The sequence below is a fragment of the Myodes glareolus genome, chromosome 4 (genome assembly GCF_982192425.1).
Source record: "Myodes glareolus chromosome 4, mMyoGla1.1, whole genome shotgun sequence".
Lineage (NCBI taxonomy): Eukaryota > Metazoa > Chordata > Mammalia > Rodentia > Cricetidae > Myodes > Myodes glareolus.
In genome coordinates this window covers 58268767-58291262 of record NC_142029.1, presented here as the reverse complement: position 1 = coordinate 58291262, position 22496 = coordinate 58268767, and the positions used below count along the sequence as shown (strand labels likewise).

Genomic DNA, 22496 nt, shown 5'->3' with positions numbered 1-22496 from the left:
TGCCTTTCCTTTAAGGCGGGGTACGGGTGCCCCTGACATTCATCTGCTGTTCACCTTCGGCCCATGTCTCACTGTATTCTCCTGAAGATGAATGAGTTCATAAATCCACCACTGCAGCCACTTTGCTCTTACTGAGCTTCAGGCTACCCTCAAGTTTCTTTGCTTAGGTCCTTTCTGCCTCTTTCAACTATTGGATCCAACTCTTCCAGACTGCTTAGATTTCAAACCCAAGTTCCAACAGTGTCAGCAAAGTAGCATTAAATACATGAGTTGCAGATAAGAGAAACCTCAGCACATGCTTGATGACAAACTGACTCTCTGCCTCGGTGTCTGGAACGCAATAAAGCTGTGGTTCCCAGAGTCCTCCACTCCCTGGACCAGCTCCCAGTTCATCATCTGAGAACATGTTAGAACCCAGAACCAGGGCTAGGAGCTAGCCTACTTGGTAAGGTGTCTACCCCAAGATGTATAACAACTGGCATCTGCACTCCCCAGAACCCACATAAAAGCCAAGCATGATAGCACATGCATGTAACCCCAGCACGAGGGAGGGGACAAACACGGGCAGATCCCTGGAAGCCAGTGGCCAGCCAATCTAGCCAATCCGTGAGCTCTAGGTTTGGCAAGAGACCCTGCCTCAAATAACCAAGGTGGAGGACCCACAAGATGATTGGTTCATTAGGTAAAGGACATACCTCATAATTCTGATGACCTGAGTTAGATCCCTGGGACCCTCATAAATGTGGGAGGAGAGAAATGACTCCACAAAGTTTTCCTCTGACCTCCATGTGCATGCCACACCCCCTCCTCTACATCACACACACACACACACACACACACACACACACACACACACACCAAGGTAGAGGGCAGCAGAGGAAGACACCCTCTGCAGTGAAGAGCTGAGGATTACGGCAATGAGGAGAGTTTCTCAAAACAATTCCTAGGGGTCAGAGCGATGGCTCAGCAGTTAAGAGGACTGGCTGCTTACAGAGGACCCAGGTTCGATTCACAGCACCCACATGACAGTTCACAACTCCAGTTCCAGGGAATCTGAAGCCTTCTTCTGGCCTCTGCAGGCACCAGGCAAGCGTGTGGTACATAAACATACATGCAGGCAAACGTTTGTACACATAAAAATGTATTTTTAAAAAATTCCTAATGAGCTGACATCACATCCTGAGTAACGGGGAACGAAGATGCTTGCCCAAGGTCCAGATTCAAACTCAAGCAGCTCAACTCCGGTCTGACTCTCATCCACTGCTTCTGCGGTTTGTCAGGATAGACTGCTCCCTGCCACTTCCTTCTGTTCCTGCGCAAGACGGACACATGCTTCAAGGCTCTGTTCATCCTGACTGTCACCAGAAATCCCTTCTAGGCCCAGAGTTCATATTTCCTGGATCTTCTTTGGGACCCCAGAGCACTGAGTACTCACTCTGGTCCATGTCAGCAAACGACTCCCAAGCCCTTACAAAGAGCTCCAGACACTACAAGTCAGAACCGAGGGGATCCCAGACAATGGCCCCTGCCACCGTGAAGGAAGGGGAAGTGGGGATGAAGGAGGGAGAAAATGAAATGTCTCTGAACTCCAGTTCTAAGGTTTCACACAGGTTGTCCTGCTTAATTCTCACAGCAACCCATTACACAGATTAAGAAATTGGGAGAGCGGATAAGGAGGGGTATGATTTTCCCACGTCACCTAATTACAGAGCCTGGCTCCAGAGTTTATTCTCTGAAAAGACAGAAAATATGCAGAACTTACCCTAGAGAGTGATGTCAGGGTAGGATCCAAGAAGGGTCCCCACCAAGACACTGCTGTGGCCTTCTTCCCCATGTGCACCCCCAGGCCTGAGATCTTCAGGGGCTACACATTGTCTTATTCCTGTCTATTCCTTCCTTATTCCTGTCTATTGCATCTCCATCTCTGACCCATTTCCGGGTAGCTATTAAACTGGACAAAGCTTCCAAAATCTTATACTATTTACCTCACAACTCTGTGTTCTTGGGACTCCGGGGAAATGAGGCGAGGCCCACCAAGAGTGAGAATCAACAGGACAAATGAGTTAGGTCTTTCACTTGGACTCACTACAGGGAAATGCGGTCACAGTGAAGTGTTAGACGCCTTGACCACCAGATTAATTCCGCCGGCTACTAATGGCTCTTGTGGACGGGCTCAGGCACATCAGTGAGCCTTCCTTCCCACTGCCCAGCACGACTGTCAAGCTATGGCTCCACAGCTTGCCCTCCTAGTGTCTCTCAAACCTTTCTGTTCACACTGAAAGCAAACTTCATAAACACTGTGAGGGGACGGCCTACTCTGCTTACATAGAATTCTGAGGGTAAGTTCTCAATTCATGAGGTTTTACTGCACCCCCAAAAGTATCACTCCTATCTCCTTCTATGAGCCTAGAGGTCTGGGGGTTCTGGCTTCAAAGGGTAGGCTAGAAATGAGGGAAATCATACAGATGGCGATCTGATGGCTGCAGCCACTATTTATCAAGCACCTACACGCCAGGCACTGTACCAGACTGAAGGTGCTATTCCTGTCTGACCCCGCAAATCTGAATTACAACCGACCTCCCAATGATGATGGCAGTGATGGCATACAAATGATAAACGGAATATTCTTCATGGAAATACAGTACCTGGGCTTTCCTGAGCAGAACGGAAGGGCTGCCAGCGTTCGCAGCCAATCATGACAGGGTCAGTGCTGGAGTCCTGAAATCCTCAATGTACTTCAGCTCCAGAGCCTGCTTCCTGGTAAGGACAAGCAGAAGACAAAGCCACATGAGCGTGTTGCTGGTTACCAAGAAACCGCACACCCCAGGGGCAGGGACTCGGCCTTCCCCAGGCTGAGTTATCAGCAGACTGTTTTCCCACATCTGGGAACAGAAACACAAAGGAGAGATGATTCACCAGCCTTAGGAAACCCGAGGCTGTGTTACCTGTATCTACACGTTCTGATGGGGTTCAGGAAAACTCTGCAATCCGACTTTACTCTCACGGGTTAGTGATCCAAATGGAGCTTTACGCTAGTATTGCTCCACTACGAGAGAATGTCCATTAGCCCTGGAGCAATTCCACACCCAATGTTTAAAAAAAAAAAATCAGCGGCAGTGTTTGCTACCTTCCAAGCCAGCGGTTCCGTGAGGAAGCAAATCCCGGAAGCTGTATGGCTCTTCTGCCAAAGTAATATTCACAAAACTGCCCAAACATCGGATTCTTTTCTCATTTAAGTGGCATCTACACATCTCACTGTCTCTTTCTTCCTCAAAATGAAAGCAAGAGGAAGGTTCTGGAAGGGCCAGGCTTCTCCGGGCTGCAAGCAATCATTTACAAACTTGCCCTGGCTTCCAAGCTAACTTCACAGCGCCTGCCCTGGGGAACTCCCGGCTTGTCATTAGTGCTAATTGTCATGGCTGCCAAGGAAACCTTCCCACAGTTTGCAAACAGGCTCTCTGCACCCCAGAGGCCAGGGAGTGCTGGAGGCCCTGATGGGAATGAGCTAGGGAGCAAGGACTGCAGAACACTTTCACAGACCCTAGTCTAGATCTTAGAGCTTCTTGTTTTACTGAAGAAATGTTTTCTGAAAGGTTAAAAAGGCGTCTAGGGGCTGTATCCACTCTCAGAACTGCCAAGCAGCAAAAGAGAGATCCACTCCCAGAGGCTACTCCTTGTAGCCGGCCCCCTCTGCCCAGCAACTTTAAAACGGTTTCCTCTTCACTGCTTGTTGTTGTGGGTGTGCCTGTGGGCACCCAGTGCAGGGCCTTGTGCCACGCTAAGTATGAGCTCTACCATCAAGCTACATCTCCAGCTCCAAGGAGAAGTTTTTAAACTCAGTACCAGGAGAGCACTTACATGACCCCTGCAGGTCAACCATACTCCAGGGCAGGCCCTACTCACAGGAGCAGAGGGACAACACAATTGGAGTGGGGGTGGGGGGTAGGGAAGTGAGGGTGGAGAGGGCAGGGGTGTATGATCAGAATACATGTGGGAGATTCTCAGAAAAATATTTATAAAAGTGTATTGTGAATGTTTGTCACAAAAAGATTTTCTTTAAAATAAAGATGGAGGTGGAGCCTTAACGAATGCCTCTTGAGAGTATCTCAGAGCAGAGGACTAGGGCGGCATGACCTAGTATGCTAGCCACAGAAGTGTCAGAAACAAACAAAACCTGCTTCACACTGGAAAGGAAACTGATAGACTGTACCAGTGTTTCTGGTCTATTAAAGCATTGTTGTTTTCCTAGCAGAATTTTCCATCTTTAGTCTGGGCCAGACCCCCTCACTAGAATCGCCAGCTCTGGTAAGAGGCAAGTGGTTGGTCTGCCTTGTTGGCCACACTGCCTTTCTGCAAAGAGGCCACAGGCCATTCAGAACTGCCTGCCAAGCGTCCCCCTTCTCCACTTGGTGTTCTGGGTAGCCAATTAACCTTCTGACCAAAAGTTCAGCTCCCAAGGTAGAAGCCGCAGACCAGCTGCACAAGAGGTTCTGTTCCCAACCTGAGACCCGCATCTAAAACCACAGGAGGCAGATGTCTCCCGGTGCTTGGTGCTAGCAGACAATCTCAGAGCAAGGTTATCACCTGCCAGACCACACCTGGGGGAAGGGAGGAGGTAGTAGTAGTAACCGGCTTGCTCAGGAGGCACAACACAGGCACAGGCAGATGGAGCAGGCAGGGTTCGAACATCTCACACTCACTAGGCCTCACCTAATTCTGCTAGAAATCAATTCCTTGGGACATGGCCAGACAGCACAAGCCCTGGGCCCTTGGGGATCCTTTGTAAAGGCAAACAGTCCTACCAAAGCCTGGTCCTCTGTTCCTGCCTTGTACACTCCTGCCCTATGCCTACCCAGTCTCCCGTGGACTTTTAATCACATTCACCTCCTATTGCTAACGCTGTGCTCCTGCTAAACTTCAGCCAGGGACCGGAAGCTGAGGAACTAGAGATGCCAGTGTTTGTTCAAAATCCATCTTGTTAGAAATCGAGCTCCCGACCCCCATCCCTACTTTACGGAACTCAGATCGTCAGCCTCTTAGATCCTTTTACTGTTTTCAAAAACTCCATTCCCAGAACCACCCTCCCGAAGAAGACGGGGTTGGGGTGGGGGTGGGGTAGGGGAGTTGGGTATCAGTCATCCCATTCCACGCTTCCGAGCATGAGAGTTCTTCGCTGGCAAGGTACCTCAGTCCAAAACAATCCGAGGCCGCTGGGATGGAGGTACAGGGTGCTGGACGTCGTGAGCTTGGTTCCTAGCTGGGTGACCGCGGCCACTAATGTTTAACCTGCGCGCGCAGCGGCCGAGTAGCGCAGCTTGGAACCACGCTGCCTCCCGCGGCTCCCGGCTGGATTCCAGGCATAGTTTTCCGGGGAGGCCTGGGTCACCCTGGGGGTCACCCGGAGCAGGGGCTGGGGAATTGAGGTCTGGGAGAGGTGCCACGTCTTCACTCACCCCACCCGCCGGTCCAGACTCACCCCATCTCCAGCAGTGCAGTCCGAGGATGCTGCCAGTCACGCGGACACTACTAGCCGAGTGCCGGGATCCTGCACGCCTCCACGGCAGTAGTAGCTCAGAGCCCAGGGTCTCCTGGTGCCTCCCACCCCCACCCACAGCAGAGGCGGAGCCTCTCCCCAGCGCCCGGGAACAGCTATTTTTAGAGCTGTAGGGAAAGGGGGAAGGAGGGAATGCCTCTTTGACTCCGTTAACAAAATCCAGCATCCAAGTTCGCAGGCCTTGGTGGGCGGCAGGACAGACTCCTTTGTCGCCATCACTTCACTTCCACATCTCACCCACGGCAGAATGCAGCCACTGTCCTAAGGCAAACTACGGCAGCTGCTGCTGCCCCTCACCCTCTGCAAGCATCTCTGCAGCCCGCCAAACTAAAGGGATTTGGTCAAGGCCCAAATTAGGAGATGTTTCAGAGTGCTCGGGTTTGGCAATCGCTTTCCGGATCCCTTATCCGAATCCCAGAAAGCTAGGGCAGGAGTTGGGAGGAATTATTTTCTCTCTCCTGATTACGGGCTCTGCTTCCTTCTCATTATGGCTCATTAATTTTAAGTTGGAGTTGGGGGTTGTGTCTTAAGGCCTTCCTCTCACCACAGCTTCCATATGCCAAGCTCTGCATCTTGGGAGGCAAGAATGAAAGCACTGGAAATAAGTGTTGGCAATGGTGGGGAGAAACTCAAATTTCTGTGCTTTGTTGATGGGATACAAAATGGTATTGCTGCTGTTGAAAACAAAAGGGGGACTCCACGGAGAAGTTGCTTTGGGTTTCCATGTGATCCAGCAATTAACATGTTGTGTCTTGAATTAGAATGATTCCCATAGGCTTTGAATGCTTTGAATGTCCCCAGGGAGTGGCGCTGTTTAAAAGGATTGGAAGGATTGGGAGGTGTGGTCTTGTTGGAGGAAGTGTGTCGCTCCTGGTGAGTTCTGAAGTTTCAAAAAAAAAGATGCCAAACCCAGTCTCTCTTTCTCTCTGCTTTCAGATCAGGATGTATCTCTCAGCTACTTCTTCACCACGATGCCTGCCTGCTGCCATCCCCTTTGTGATAATGGACTAAGCTTCTGAAACTGTTAAACTCCCAATTAAATGCAATCCTTTGCAATAGTTGCCTTGGTCGTGGGACACTAGTATTTAAAATAGCACTATTCGGCTGGCAAGATGGCTGAGCAGGTAACAGCTTTGTCACCTAGTCTGATATCCTGAGTTGAACTCCTGTAACCCACACAGTGAAAGGAAAGCAAAATCTCCTAAAAGCTTTTTTCTGATATTTGAGCATACAGACACACACACACACACACACACAGAGAGAGAGAGAGAGAGAGAGAGAGAGAGAGAGAGAAAGAGAGAGAGTAAAATAAAATACTAGTATTATTCACGACAGCCAAAATGTAGAAACAAGTGCCCATTGACTGCTAATTGGATAAGCAACATGTAGTTTATACATATAATGGAATATCATTCACCCTTAAAGAGGAAGGAAGTACTGCCATGTGTTATAACATGAATCAATTTTATCTTTGTCTATTTAGACAACTATGATAAAATTGCTACAGTCCCAACAGGAAGTCTAAGATCAAGGCATGAGCAGATTCCATCTTTGCTGAACTCCTGTTTCCTGACGGACCCACAAGAGGGTCTAGTCGTCCTTTGGAGATTTCTCTAGAAGGGCACTGAATCCAGTTATGAGGTCATGATTGGGACTCATGACCTGATCCCTTCCTGGCGTCCCCGTTCATAATACCATCACTGCTGTTGTTTGGTTAAGTGTCCCCCAAATCCATATGGTAAAGCCTTGAACCCTAGCATGGTACTATGGAGAGCTGGTGGGACATTTACGAGACGGTACCTAGCTGGTAGACTTCAATGTATTCCTGCCTGGGGTGAGAGATTTCACTCTGTTATGACAGATTACCACAAGCAAAGCAATGGGGCAAACAACTCTGCCCTCTATTGAAATCTCTAGACCCGTGAACAAAAATAAACCTTCTTCCTTTTATATACTGAATATATATAATGAATAGCATATATTCCATATATATATGCTATTTTGGGGGGGGAGGGGTTAGTTTTCAAGACAGGGTTTGTCTGTGGACCAGGCTGGCCTCAACTTACAAAGATCCGCCTGCCTCTGCCTCTTGAGTGCTGGGATTAAAGGTGTACACCACCACCCAGCCATTATATACTGATTTTTATACTGACGAGATAACAGATAAGCAAAGTAAACAAGCTCGTTATAAAAGGAATGAGGCGTGTGGTTCCACTTACAGGGTGGCTTAGGGTTTCTATTGCTGTGAAGATGATCACAACACGCCGGGACCACAGCAACTCTTATAAAAGAAAACCTTTAATTGGAGCTGGCTTACACTTCAGAGGTTTAGTCCATAGCATCATGGCAGGAAGCATGGCAGCATGCAGCAGACATGGTGCTGGAGAGGTAGCTGGGGGTTCTACATCCAGCTTGGCAGGCAGCAGGAATAGAAAGTGACACACTGGACCTGGCTTGAGCTTCCGGGACCTCAAAGCCCACTCCCAGTGACATACTTCCTCCAATGAGGCCACACCTTCTTCAACAAGGCCACACATACCTCCTAATTGTGCCATTTCCTGGGGGGCCTGTGGGGATCATTTCCATTCAAACCACTACACAGGACAGACCGGAGGAGAGTGTTTGCCAGGGTCAATGGAGATGGGAAGTAAGAAGTTGTATAGTGATATTTTGTGTTTTAATAAACAAAGCTTACCTAAAGATCAGAAGGGCAAAGCTAAACACTAGAGATCAGGCAGTGGTGGCACACACCTTTAATCCCAGGATTTAGGAGGCAGAAGCAGATGGGACTAAGTGAGTTCAAGGCTACCCTGGGCTACACAACGTCAATGCAGAAACAAATCCCCAGGTGGTGAAGGCTCACACCTTTAATCCCAGTACTAGGGAGTCATAGTCCCTTAATCCTAGCACTAGAGGGAATAGAAAAAGAGAGGAGAGAGAGGCTTAGTCTGCTTAGTCTGCAGTCATCAGCCTTGGTAGAGGTAAGACTTCTCTAGTGGCTTGATTACTTTGTTTTTCTGCTTTTCTGGTTAGACTCTCAATATCTGTCCCTGGTTTTTATTATCCATACTATTGAGTTGTCCTTGATGAGTGCAGAGTTTCAGCTGGGAATGGTGAAAAACTTCCAGGTATGCCAGCAGTGATTGCATGACAATATGAGTGATTAACATCCTGAATTTTACACTAAAAATGGCTAAAACAGCAAACTATATTAGATAGATAGATAGATAGATAGATAGATAGATAGATAGATAGATAGATAGATAGATATAGATAGATGATAGATGGATAGATAAATAGATGATAGATAGATAGATAGATAGATAGATAGATAGATAGATAGATAGATGATAGATAGACAGATGGTAGATACTTAGATAGATAGACAGATAGACAGATAGATGATAGATAGGTAGGTAGGTAGGTAGATAGATAGATGGATGGATGGATGGATAGATAGATAGATAGATAGATAGATAGATAGATAGATAGATTTACCACAAATTTTAAATGTGGGAGGAAATGGTGATCAGAAACCAGGAACAAATAAGAATATCTATATTATGTCCTTCAATAACAAATATTGTTCTTCCTCCCTTCTACCTGAGAGTGAAGTGTCCAGCTTAGAAATCAAGAATAAATCCATATCCCTCATTCCCAAACTGTGTGATCCTAAAAAAGTCACTATAACCTCTCTGACTTTTTTTTTCTGCTGTAAAGAAGAAAAAATAAACTCTTAACTATCAGGGTTGTAAATGAGCACCAGAATCTCTTGGCTCAGCTCAGGCCTGGGTGGTCCATGGTATGTCCTTCTGGGCGCACACTGAACGTGCTTGGCTATTGACTTCCCAGCTGTCTTCTCACTATAATCCTCAAAGTTTTTGGAAATTAGCCAAAGGTACCTGTGTGTGATTTCCACCAGCCTCAGTTTCCCCGTGAATAAATTGGTTGCCTTCCTTTGCTGAGGCAAAGTTAATGTGGCAGTAGACATGGCAGGAATGGTGCTGAAGAAGTAACTGAGAGTTCTATATTCTGATCCACAGGCAGCAGGAAGAGAAGAGGGAGTCACTGGATCTCAAAAGCCCACCCCGAGTGACCCACTTCCCACTTCCTTAAACAAGGCCACACTTCCTTTTTTGGTTTGCTTTGTTTTCATGGTTTTGGTTTTTTGGTTTTTTTGTTTTTTTTTTTTTTTGAGACAGGGTTTCTCTGTGTAGGTTTGGAACCTGTCCTGGAACTCACTCTGTAGACCAGGCTGGCCTCGAACTCACAGAGAATCGCCTGCCTCTGCCTCCCAAGTGCTGGGATTAAAGACATGTGCCACCATGACCCAGCTCCAGATAAATTTCTTATGCAGATAACAATCAAAGCAGCTCAAAATACCAAAAATAAGTGACTGTTGGGTGTTTATTCCTAAATGTGACATATATATCATAACTCCTTATCCCCAAGACTCAGGGAACATCACAGAAGAGAAGATGGGAAGATTTTTAAGAGACAGAGATCAGGAAAGATTTCTGTGAACTAACATCTTCTGGACGGAACAGGGCCAAAGAACTCATGGGTCCACAGGAGCTGTAGTCGATGACCCAAGATGACACAAGATCAACTCAGTCACCCGTGAGAGAAGGAAGGGACTCATGAGGCCCTACCTTTACCTGTGGAGCTATTGTCAGTCAGTGGATGCTGAGACAGGGAGAGTCAGCTTTCTTTAACAGTATGGCCTGTGGCAGGTTGCCCGTGTTTCAGTGGATGGCGTCCTACAGTCATGTACAGACAGGCAGCTCTAATTGGATGTAATTTAAATGCATTATACTCATATGTGAAATTACAAAAGAATATTTTTTAATTTAAATAGTACAATCAAAAAAGGACAGACTGAAAAATAGCAGCATAATAATAAAATATTAGTGTTCTAAACATACAGAGTGGTTACGGATCAATAAAAATAGAAAAATATCCCAACATTAAAAAATGCTATTATATACTGTATAGAATAAGAAAATATAAATCCCATTAAACATAGGTAACAATCAACCTTTTCAAAATGAACAAAATATTGCATTGTTCTGTTTTCCTCAAACACTGGAAGTGTTTTAAATTCACCCTTTTCTACCATACAGATGGTATTCCTTACAATTATTAATTTATTTTGCACATTTATTAATCAAAAACTCATTTTACTGCAAAACAAGGGACTCTCTAAACATCAAAGTATCATTATTGCCTCAACAAAAAAAAAATCCGTACGAGTAGAACCCAGCCTAAGGAATCTCACATGACATTGCTGTTGACTATTTGGTCTCACTGGAAACTGTATATATGTTTGAGATGTTCAGAGGGTTTTCACTCAACTCCCTCAAACTTCTGTGTTCAGGGCTGTGAGCTGGAAAGCATTCTTCAGAGACAGCAATAAGAGCCGACCTGCTCCTTCCCAACAGGGCTAACATGAATTCTCATTTACGAAACACTGAACACCAACCAGGGTTCACTGTCTCAGGGACACAAAGAGAGGGCATCATCGTGGGGGAGAGGGACACACAACCTGACTGGGGAGTCAGATACCAGAGACTACAGCAAGGAATGGAATACATAAATCCAAGGCAGGCCACAGGACTTGTGAACGTTTTGATTTGTTTGGTTTCTTTACATTGTGTGTGTGTGTCTGTGTCTGTGTCTGTGTCTGTGTGTGTCTGTGTGTGTTTGCGCGCATGCACACATGTACACCACCGCAAACACATGTGGAGGTCAGAGGTCAACTTGCAGGAGTTGGTTCTCTCTTTGTACCACATGAGTTCCAAGGCTCATATTCGGGTCATCAGGTTTGGCAGCAAGCACCTTTGCCCAGTGAGCCATCTCTCCCCATTTTTAAATAAGATTATCAGAGTCATGCTTCTTGAAAATGGAAATTTAAGAATAAAAGGCAACAGATGGCTGTGGAGTCACATAAGACATCATAATTTTGTGTTTGGAAAAAAGTATAAATTTTTCCATAAAGCAAACAACCAAGAGAGAAATTTTAGAAAGCCTTGGCTAGTAACCGCTTACAGAAAAAAATCAACAATATTAATTTTCATGCCTCTAGAGAGGCAGAAGTGTATTTTATTTATGTATTTGTATTTTAATTGAAAAATAAAAAGTGCATGTGTTTATGGTATACAACATGATGCTTGGAGGAAGTCAGTTTTCATCTGAATCTAGGGAGAAGCAGATTTAAATTGTTCGAGCTCATCATATGCTCTGGAGCAGCTGCTGCGGCAGGGCAGATGTGTGCATCGGAAAGCGATGGTGTGTGGAAGGCAGGCTGGGGATGGGAGGAGAAGCTCCTGAGGACAAGCGGCCAGTAGTTAGGACGCATGTGCTGAGACCAAGACTGACTGGTTCACCCTCATGTTTGGCCCCTAAATTAGTGCTTGGTACCCAGGAAAACCGATCAGCATTTACTGACTTAATGGATTAGTGAACACTGCTGTAATTTACATGTGGGCTCCTGTGTTTTAAGCTCATTCTCCAGTGTGACAAGTTGAGGGGTGGTAGAACATTTGAGAAGAAGGGGGATGCAATGAACTCATGGGAGAGTTCCATCATCAGAAGGAATGAATGTGCCTTTGATGGGATTGCAGTTAGTTCTTACAAAAAGAGGAAGCCTGCGCTGGCCATGGTGGCACTCAGCTGTGATCCCAGCCCTCTGAGGCTCAGGAAGAAGGACCGAGAGCTTGAGGCCCACTCAGGATAGACAGCAAGACCTCCCCCCTGACCACTCCCATTGGGGTGCGTGGCAAGGAGCCTGGTTCCTTCACTTTTCTGGCTTCCCAATTCACCATGTGACCTCTTCTCCATGCGTCCTGCCACTATTAAGCCCTCCTCCATGCGGGCTTCACTAGAGGCCAAACAGACAGAGTCATCTGAGTCAAGATTCCAACCTCCAAATCTAAGAGAAAAATAAATCTCTTTTCTTAATAAATTTACCACTTCCAGTATTTTGTTATAGCAGCAGAAAGTGGATTAATACAGATGTCAAAGTCAAGGGCTGAGTATGATGCCACACGCCTTTAATCCCAGCCCTCAGGAGGCAGAGGCAGGTAGATCTCTGAGTTGGATGCTATTCTGGTCTACATAGTGAGTTTCAGGACAGCCAGGACTGCATCAAGAGACCTTGTCTCAAAAATCAAATCAACAACAACAACCATGTTCCTTTCATTCTGATGGGTGTTAAAATTAATCTCACAATATTAAATAAAATAGAACATAAACAGACCTATTAGCTACCCCACCAGCCTGCCTTGCAGCCTCAGTCTAGCCAAGGAGCTAAGGGTACATGGTATTTGCACTTATAAAGTACTTACATAAAGGCTTTATGAAATGCATTTTTTTTCTTTCCTCCTTCTGCCATCCTAGTGTCTGGAATAACCAGATGATGGGCTGGAGGTTCAGCAGCCACATGGAGCTTGGACTACAGACGCTAGGACACCAAACAGGAAGATTCAAGCCTAGGCTTCCCATGGCCACTGCTAATCTACCTGTCCTAAATGCCCTACTTTTACACTTGCTGTTCCACAAAGGATAAATAAGCTTCTGGGTTTACAGTCACTTTTCTTTGGAAGTATGCTGTTGCCACCAGAGAAAGTTAATCCTGAAGATGTGGATTTACTCCTAGCCCCTAGAGACGATGGAGACCTAGTGAGAGCAGGGCAGCCCTGAAGCGTCCATTTCCCCTAGCAGCAGGAGCCCTCTATCTGTTACCCGTACCCGGCTTCCTGGACACTGCCCCTTCTGTGCCTTGAATCAGAGCCCTGTAAGTTTTAGGACAGTGCTTTCGATAGAGATTTTCTGCCAGGGTGTTGCTTCCTCTGACCACAGTCTTGCCCTCTTGATTCATGTAGTTCCATAAATGCAGGGCATAGGAGTTGTTGAAGCTCGGCTCTGTATCCCACACTTGGTAGTAGAGCCTCCACTGGGGATAGGGGATAGGGTAAAATCTCTGGGGATGAAGGAAGGAAATATTCGGACACTTCAGGTCACCCATCTCTTGGAAGTCTTGGAGTTTGCACCACACCTTTAACATCCTTGTCATCAGTTTGGGACCTTGGTTGCCCCAAATGCCTGAGTTATAGTGCTCAACAAAGTTCTCCATGCAGGCCCACAGAAAGGGGTGGTGGGGGAGGAACCCAAACACTCCATTACTGGAGTGCTGGGAACCCTGGGCTGCCAAGAAGTTCTTCTCGGGGATGGGCCTGATGGAGATGACATCGGTGTCCATGTAGATGCCCCCGTATTTCCAAATGATAGCCAGGCGGGATGCATCCGAGCTGACGTGGAGCCAGTATTTCTCCTTACTGCTGTTGACCTATGGGAACAGGTACAAATGAGCCTGCAAGCAGTAAGGGCGGTTAGGAAGGACCATAACAAGGTAGAGTCCCCAAAATTTATTTGACTGCAAGCCAAACTTTATAAATTTCTCAACCTACCTTCACCCTCCAATTTCCCCTGAAGTAACGAGTTTGCAGCAATTGGTATCAATGCAAAAATTTTTAGCAGCTATTGAAGATTAAAAAAAAAAAAGGTTTTCTTTCATCAAAGCAGTGGAAAGATAGAGGCAAGATTCAGCAGGAATTTCACAATGAACAGTGTGAGTCTATCTTCCATGTGGGTGACAATAACCACAAAGGTGAAGCTGTGAAGGATGGATTTTTTTTTAAGTCCTCAAAATGTTGAAGACTGATATGTTTTAAAACAAATAAAAATAAAAACAAGCTAGGAAACTCGGAAAGAAAATCAATACACTAGTTGAGAAATTGGGGGAAAGAAAAAGAATCTGCCCCTGCATGAACGCATGCCTCTGTTTGCTTGAAAATTCCTTCAGTGAAGTTTGCTGAGGACCTATCTAGTATGCACCAAGCACTGTGATGTTGCTAAAAGCATCACAATGAAAAAAACAGGAAAGATCCCCACTGGGAGGAAATCAATAATAAAACAAATATAGACTGCATTGGGTGTTGATAAGGATTATGAAAGGAATAAAAAGACCAGTGGGGGGGGGACTATAAAAGGATGAGAAAGCGCACAATGTTACATTAGGTTCCAGCCGAAACTTGAATGTTGTAGGTGGGTGCGCCTGCGCGGTGAAAACATTTGGGAGAAAGGTCTAAGCTGGAGCCGTCAGCAACTGCAAGGGCCCCAAGGCAGAAGAAGCATATTGACCATGAGGCAGAAGCAGAGTGGAGGAGGGAGAGGGGCGGGCAACGAGAACAGAGCTAAGTACAGAAAAGGGGAAGATCATGTAGATGGCATCTACATGGGACCAAGTTTTGAAATTATTTGGCAGGTTGAACAGAAAGGGGGGCTAGAATCTGAATGGGTTTTCCAAGGGTCACTTTAGCTGAGATGCAGACAAGAGTCTGGGCCAACGATGGGAATGGATGGGGGCAGAAGCAAAGAAGCAGGCTAGGCACTCCTTGAGGTAATCCAGCCTTGGACGAGGGTGATAATCTGGTGGGAGTGAGAGAAATGATCAGGGTTCATATTCCAGATAAAAACAGGTCAGCCTTCGCTGTTGGGTAGAATGATGGGTAAGTCGGCAGAAAGAATCACTGTAAATGCTCAAATACAAGCCAAACAGAAGAGGAACCCAGAGGAATAAGAATAAATCAGTAAACATCATAGTTTCCCCCTTTGGCATGGTAAGATTTTTGAATAAAAAACCAAATAAGTTTTTCAGAATTTAAGTATATCAAGTAAAATATTAAATGAAGGCCTTTGGTTCTGGTTTTTAAAAGTGAGTTAAAATTCTACTATGAAGAACAAAGGCAAGCTAGCAAAAATTTTGATAAAAAAAAAAACCAAAAACCTCGCATTTCCTGGAAACCGCCCATAATCATTTCCAGTGGCTGAAACCTCAGAAACAGTTCATAGCAGGCACCTATCAGTGATCATTCTGAGCACTTTATAATCTGCACAGATCGAGACGAAGGGCGTGGTCATTCTCCCTTTCAGATGAGAAACTGAAGGATCGAGATGCCCCACCACTTGTCCTCAGGTACCAGCTGAATGTGAACCTGAACCACCTGTCGTCAGACAGCCATTCATGCAAAAGAAACAATCAGCCTAACTTGGGAACTTAGGGGTTGTGACTGAACTAAGAGACATGGAGCATCAAAAGCCTTAGAAAAGCAGAAGAACCCTGCCTGGATGTGAGCACTAGCCTGCCATCCTCCTGAGACGGGGTGAGTGGCAGAAGGAGGACTGAGAATGATGCCTATGCTGATGCTGGACATCTTCGAGAGCTACAACTACCTATGGGGTTCATATAGCCAACCCAGCAGTCCTTAGGAAATGATGGCACAATGGGCGCTAACAAGTGCCCCCCGTTTATCTCCTGTGGAGGCCCAGCTGGGACAGAACATGTCATGACCCAGTTCCCTCAAGGGTGTCATGGCATGAATGCTGTAGCTACACACCCTGGCACAGAACCCTACAGACCCAGCTGGAGCAGACACCTAAGGGCTATGCACAGCAGGGCCCACCTTACTCCTAAAATGTGGCGTGTAAACATCTAGGTCCATCTTAGCACAACCCGAGCTTTGCTTCAAAGGATTTTGGTTCCAAGAAGTCATTTATCTATTACACTAAAAGAGAGTTCTACATAAGGCTGACGTTTCCTTAGTTCAGAACCATAATGAGGCTTTAGTATTCCTCCCGAGTGATTCATCTGTGCGAAAAAGATAGAGCTTGCAGCATGTCCCAAAATAACATGCTTTGATATTTATTTTTCCAAGGAGCAAAGTACGGTTTAGAGAAGAACAGTCTAGCCCAGGTATGGGAAAGGTTCTGCAGTCCTAGGGCACGAACTAAGCTGTCTGTCCCGTCTATTCCTGGCACCCACCTGCCTTCCTGGCCTGTTCCATACCCTGCTGCTCCTGGGACAGTGACACCTACTTTCCAGGAACCCTGCTGCTGACAACTGCCAAGACTAACATATGGACACTTAATACATTTGAATTGATCCACTTCCTCCTGGCCAGTTCCAATTTGATATTTCCGGGCTCTTAGAACAGATGGGACATTGGCATCTAAAAGTCACTGGAGATCAAAGTGATAGCGATCTCAGAAACTTCCCTCAATCTCAGCCACTGCCAACCCAATCTATAAGAAGTGTTCCCCTGGGGGTTACAGCTTAGTCTGACAAGTGGTAGCAACTAGATCCAAGCCTACCAACTGCACACCAACACACCAGACCCCCGCTAAAGAGGCAAGACAGGGCAGGGGAGGGAAGGGGCTTCTTCTCTTTTTATGAATAGGCTATTGTTCTTTTTATGAATAGGCTAAATAATTACCGCCCCCAAGATATCAAGTCCTGATTCCTGGGAACCTATAAATATGGGGAGAGGATGTTTGCAGATGTGATAAAGTCAAGGATATTGAAACGGGGTGATGATTCTAGATCATGCTGTTGGGTCCTCGAAAAACTATCACAGATGTCATTCAAAGAATGGGGTGGACAGAGACTGTACCCACACAGAGGTAAAAGGGGGTTTAAAGGAAAAGGCAGCAAGTAGATGGATGGGCTATAAGCCAAGGGGCAGCTTGACCACCAGAAGCTGTTAAGAAAGCTGTGACTGTGGCTCCCAGAGCTGAGAGCCTAAATGTCTGTTGCTGAGGGTCACCAAGTCTGAGGTCCTTTGTTAAGGGAGCCCTGGCAAACTAACACAGTGATAGATACAAAACCCTCACTTTTGCTACTTGGCTCACAAAGCTTAAATATCTGCTGACATTTGGTCCAGGGTGGATGAGCATTTAGATAGAACTTCATATGACAAGCAAATGTTATGACACCAACTTTTAAATTATTTGTTCTGAAAAATAACTTTCTGCCGGATGGTGGTAGCACATGCCTGAAATCCCAGCACTCGGGAGGCAGAGGCGGGCGGATCTCTGTGAGTCTGAGGCCAGCCTGGTCTACAAAGCGAGTTCCAGGACAGCCAGAGCTGTTACACAGAGAAGCCCTGTCTCAGAAAAAAAAAATTAGAACAATTTTTGTTATAAAATCAATCTTTCTGAAAGTCACTTCTATTTCAATAATACTCAACCATCTGTTGTAATAACTGGTTTCTTTAGCTTGTGTTTGCCTATTTGTTAAAAGGACTTAATTTTTTAGAATTTTGTGGTTTTTTTCCGACAAAGTTTCAAATAGCCCAGACTGGCCTACAAGTTGCTATGAAACCAAAGATGACTTTAAATTCCTGATTTTCCTACCTCTACCTCCCATGTAGTAGGATTACTGGTGTATGCCCCATGAAGGCTTCCTCCGTTCTCTTTAATGCTAGAGATGCTTGCATAGCTGAAATCATTATAATTGCATTATAATGGAAAGGACACTTTCATTCTATGCTGTTTTATACTTCCCATAAGAAGTCAGTTAAAACCCAAAAGGAAAAGCTCAGTGATGCCCTATCTAATGGAACCCTTAAGTAACTGCACACTAATTTTCTTAAACACTACCCAACTGCGCATCTTCTGTGGGACCAACATTACACTGAAATATTATTTCCTTATTACGACATACTGCTAAGAGGAAGATTATTGGATTCCTAGGAGTTCTGGGGGCTTCTAGATCATTTCTCCCTACAATCCACTCTCGTAGAGCAGCATGCCACTGAGCCTTGCTGAATTCTCAACCGACATCATTTCATCTTAGTTTCCACCTCTGGTGTTGAAAAGGTTTAACATAGATGGGCTTTAAGGTATAGGGAAAAAGAAGTGCTCCATGTACCTAGAAAAGATATTTTTAAAAAATTCATTTAGTTCAGAAGTGCCTCCAAAATACCGACGAGACTCAAAGAAATAAGACTCGATGCAAAGGAAACCAGCACAATCACTTAACCGATGTGTCTCCCATTTACCTGAATCAGAAGTCCAATCTATGAGGGCTAGATTTGATTCTTTCCTGAGCCCCTGTCCTCAGGTTGCCTGTCTACAGTGAGTGTATTGGACCCATTTTCTTGCTGGTTCTGTTTCTCCCTTCCAACACAGACTCCCTCAATGCTTTGCACACTTACTTTGGTGTACCATGAAAACAAGGGTGTGTCTTCAAACAGTTTTTTCATGTCCAAAGGGACAAAGAAAACATTGTCTATGGCTGAGAGCAGGGAGAAGGCTGGGTAGCTGGCGTTAGGGGTCAGCTGTGTGGCATTGCTGAGCTTTTTCATAAAGAAGATGATCGGCTGCTCGGGGTAGATTTTGGCAGCAGACTCCACAGCACAGGTGACCAGTGGAGGTGGCTCCACTCTTTCAGACGTCTCTATGAACACGATGCTTCGTCCACTGCGCAAGAGGCCATCCGGCCCCTGTGGAGATGTGAAGAGAGGCAGGCAGGCAAAGAAGCATTGAGACCTCAGGGTGAGTTGGTATAGCAGGCCACAGGCAAACATCAGGACCAGCGACAGGGAGAGATGGAGTTCCTTCAGCATGTCCTCCAGCTCTCCCAGCCTCTCCTTAAGCAACACAGTTCATCAGAATTCACCCTGGTGATCCTAAATGAGATAGCATGAGAGAAAATGAAGAAGAATATCACTTATTGATAAGATGAAGGACGTCTCAAGTGAAATATAATCAAGTCAAGCCTGGAAATCTTATAAAAAAATTCATCTTAGATTTAGATTTATATAGGAAGACAATTTAATATATATACAATCAGAGCACAAAGTATCTTAACAGAAGAAAAGGAAAGCAATCATCATTTTTACCAATCAATATTATTCTAACAAGTCTAACCAAGTCAATAAAATAAAGGAAAAAAATCACTAATATAAATAAATGTTAGAAGAGGCCAGTGTATTACCAGTTTCCCAAACTATGACCACAGAGAGAGAAAAATTGAGTATAACGTGTTCAAAAATTAACAGAATTCAGAAGAAAATTAACCAAGGCTCTAAACTAAAAATTAGAAGGTTGCATTGTGAACCTAGTGCACCAGCTCTGGAGCTGTGACTCAAACCTGAATCACTCACCACCAAAGGCCAGCCTCCGGTTGTCACCGCAGTGGCTCCCTCCCTGCCGAAGGCAGCTTGAATTCAAGCTGACTCCAAGACAGCAGGGATCTCGATTCCTTAAAGGCCTTCTATGTAACTCTGTCAGAGAACTCAAATCCAGGAGCCCAGAACTCACTTACCAGTCAGAGACTCACAGTTCACCAGTCCTTGAGGTCTTAGAAGTGAGGACACATTTTTCCTGTATACATTCTGATAACTCACTGCCCAATCTTCCAATTTAACCACACAAAGGAAAGTAAATCATTGGCACAAGATTAAGACTAAACCTAAGAAACTCCCCTAGGAAGCTCCTCCCTTCACTAAGCTCCTCCCCCTCCCCCTGAAAGTAGGTGTGTGGGGATAATAGGAACTCATGAGACTTTTCAGATGACCCACACACTTGGCAAGCCTGCTTGGGATCTGTCATGGGAGCGCCAAGAGGATCCTGTCAGGTGGAGGAAGCTAGATGGCTGCATGATGTTGGTGCAATCATGAATCTGCTCAGGTTAGCTGGAACCAAACTCATGGGCAGAGTCTTGGGAAAGGTTCTTTACCAGACAGTGTGTAAACTACCCAGATTTCTCCTTTGTGATCATGATTAAATGGTAATGGTTTGATGAAAAGAAGAGAAAGCCTGTTTGCACCATCAAAGCAGAGGACAAACTCCAGGATCCCAAAGGCCCGGGGATGTACAATGAGAACGGATCCCCAGGTGTCAGCTACAATGGCTGCAGGAGGGGTCTTTTTTGCCTTGAGGTACCATTGTGGGCTAGGAGACTCCTCTCGCTCTCACAATGTCAGCTTGATCACCCTCAACTAAGGTGGGTTTCCCCAAGGGATCTTCACCCTCCATGGTTGAGTTGCAAGGCTCCTAATGTGGGCATTCACCAAGACTTTTCAAAGCTGTTCTTTGAACAGGCAGTGGTAGCCTTTAATCCCAGCACTCAGGAGGTAGAGGCAGGTGGATCTCTGAGTTCGAGGCCTCCCTGGTCTACAAACAGAGCACGTTCCAGGACAGCCAGTGATACACAGAGAAACCCTGTCTCAGAAAAACCAAAAGAAATGTAGGAAAGAAGGAAGGGGGAGGGAGGAAGGCAAAGAAGGAGGGGGGGAAGAGAAAATCTTCTCTGTTCAGAGAATCACCTGTCCTCAGCCCAGAGCTTCCTCTTAGGCAAAAATAGGTTCCCCTAGATGCTGTAGTATAATCAAGTATGTTACTGGACAAACTGTGGATCCAGTCCTACATTAAGGGAGCTGGAGCTGTCCCATTTCTTGATATCTCTGGGTGGTGTGAGAAGTCCTTCTGTCTATGTGTTGCTTTTATTGATTAATGAACAAATCTGTTTAAGCCAGTGGCTTAGCAGAATAAAACTAGGCAAGAAAACTAAACTGAATGCTGGGAGAAAGAAGGTAGAGTCAGAAGCCAGGCAGTGGTGGCACATGCCTTTAATCCCAGCACTTGGGAGGCAGAGGCAGACAGATCTGTAAGTTTGAGACCAGCCTGGTCTACAAGAGCTAGTTTCAGGACAGGCTCCAAAGCTACAGCGAGAACCTCGTGGTAAAATATAAAATAGTAGAAATGGGTTCATTTAAGATGTAAGAGATAGCCAATAAAAAGCTAGAGCTAATGAGTCAAGCAGTGATTCAATTAATACAGTTTCTGTGTGATTATTTTGGGGCTGGGCAGACAGGAATGAACGAATAGCCTCCCACCAACGACATCTGGGTTTCTTTGTTTGAGCATCCTCAGAACTAGCTCTTTGTCCTCCTTGTGGTCCTCCTTTAAGAACTGGATTTCTTCTGTGGGCCTGGTTAACTCTGGGCTCAAGGCAATCTGTCATCTTTTGAGAGTTCTTGAAGTTGAATAGATGTGGGTGTTCTTTGGTACCAATGGGAGGAAAGATTAGTGGTCCTGCTGCCTGCTTGAGGCTAACTAGAGAGATGGCCTTGCGCAAGTGTTAGATTCCTTGTTCCTAGTTGGGACTAACTGCTTGTACGTTGGCGTAAACAAATGAGCTAGTGGTCAAGGCAGAAAACACTGACGTGGTTCGTGGTCTTTTCAGGGGGACGTGGGTGTGAGTTTGAGTGAGGCAATGAAATTTCAAGCATCACAAGTAGGTCTTGCTGATTGCGCACCAGGTGGAGTGCTGCCTGCGTCTGTCACAGGCCAAGAACTAGGACCCCAATAAGTGCAGAAAATAGCCTGCTTCAGGCTCGCCTTGGCTAAAGAAGCAGCCCTGACTTCCCACCAGGGAGAAGAGGAAAGACAAGGTCCCTGAAGATGGAGCTGGGCAAAGTGGTGCACACCCGCGATTCCAGCACTGGAGGGGCTGAGGCAGGAGGATCGGGATCAGGAGTTCAGAGTCATCCTCAGGCACATAGCAAGTTCGAGGCCAGTCTGAGATCTATGTAATTCTGCCTTCAAAATGAAGCAAAAAGTCATGTAGATGGTATTTGGACTCCTTGATTAAAGCATAAAGCTGCTCGTTCACCTGGGTAATTATTTTTAAATTTATGAATAAAATTTATAGCCCAGTGAACCTTTAAGGAGAAAATCCTCACCCTATGTGAGTTGACAGGTTGTATCCAAAAAGCAAATCGCAGGTCTCCAGGAATGTTTAGGGTCACAACTTGATGTCCTTCCCTGGTCTTCCTCAATCATCTGAATCACTCCACATGGAACGTCCAAGGATATGTAGACATCCTTTCTGGAGGGACCCAATATGACTTCTTCCTTCTGCTACATCCAGCTGGTTTATGTCTAGTCAGGAGACTTCATGGACCCCCAGCATCCACAAAGATGAATTTCAGGAAACCATCATCCACGGAGCTATAATTTACACTGAACCTGGATGTCCCCCTACTTATCACTCCCACCACAAAAAAAAAAAGTTGTTGCTCTTGACACTAGCCCC

General features: G+C 45.7%; 2 protein-coding genes across 4 annotated transcripts in view; both read right to left on the bottom strand.

The window, feature by feature from the left end:
* The window catches only part of Dzip1l (DAZ interacting zinc finger protein 1 like), a 41680-nt gene extending 35847 nt beyond the window's left edge, over positions 1-5833 (bottom strand). Inside the window, exons 1-2 of one of the 3 annotated variants that reach the window (XM_087905490.1) lie at positions 5477-5833; positions 2646-2757 (exon numbers count right to left, since the gene is read on the bottom strand). The gene's annotated coding sequence lies outside the window, so the exon portion shown is untranslated. Of the gene's footprint in view, positions 1-2645; positions 2758-2945; positions 3081-3127; positions 3287-5476 lie in introns of those variants that run through there. The other 2 variants (XM_087905491.1, XM_087905492.1) reach the window with 2 other exon arrangements.
* Positions 5834-11620: 5787 nt separating this feature from the next.
* A4gnt (alpha-1,4-N-acetylglucosaminyltransferase) lies at positions 11621-19867 on the bottom strand. The gene is made up of 3 exons (XM_048417599.3): positions 19722-19867; positions 18610-19083; positions 11621-13901 (listed from the first exon to the last, which is right to left on the bottom strand). The coding sequence occupies exons 2-3, from the start codon at positions 19018-19020 to the stop codon at positions 13287-13289; spliced, it is 1026 nt and encodes a 341-aa protein (XP_048273556.1). The 5' UTR covers positions 19021-19083; positions 19722-19867; the 3' UTR covers positions 11621-13286.
* Positions 19868-22496: the final 2629 nt, after the last annotated feature.

What these genes read in the sequence shown, in the direction of transcription:
- A4gnt (XM_048417599.3), bottom strand. Translation starts at nt 19,020, where the DNA reads ATGCTGAAGGAACTCCATCTCTCCCTGTCGCTGGTCCTGATGTTTGCC. An exon ending in TGTTTTCATGGTACACCAAA is followed by an intron (nt 13,902 to 18,609) that starts GTAAGTGTGCAA and finishes CTGTTCCCATAG; the next exon opens with GTCAACAGCAGTAAGGAGAA.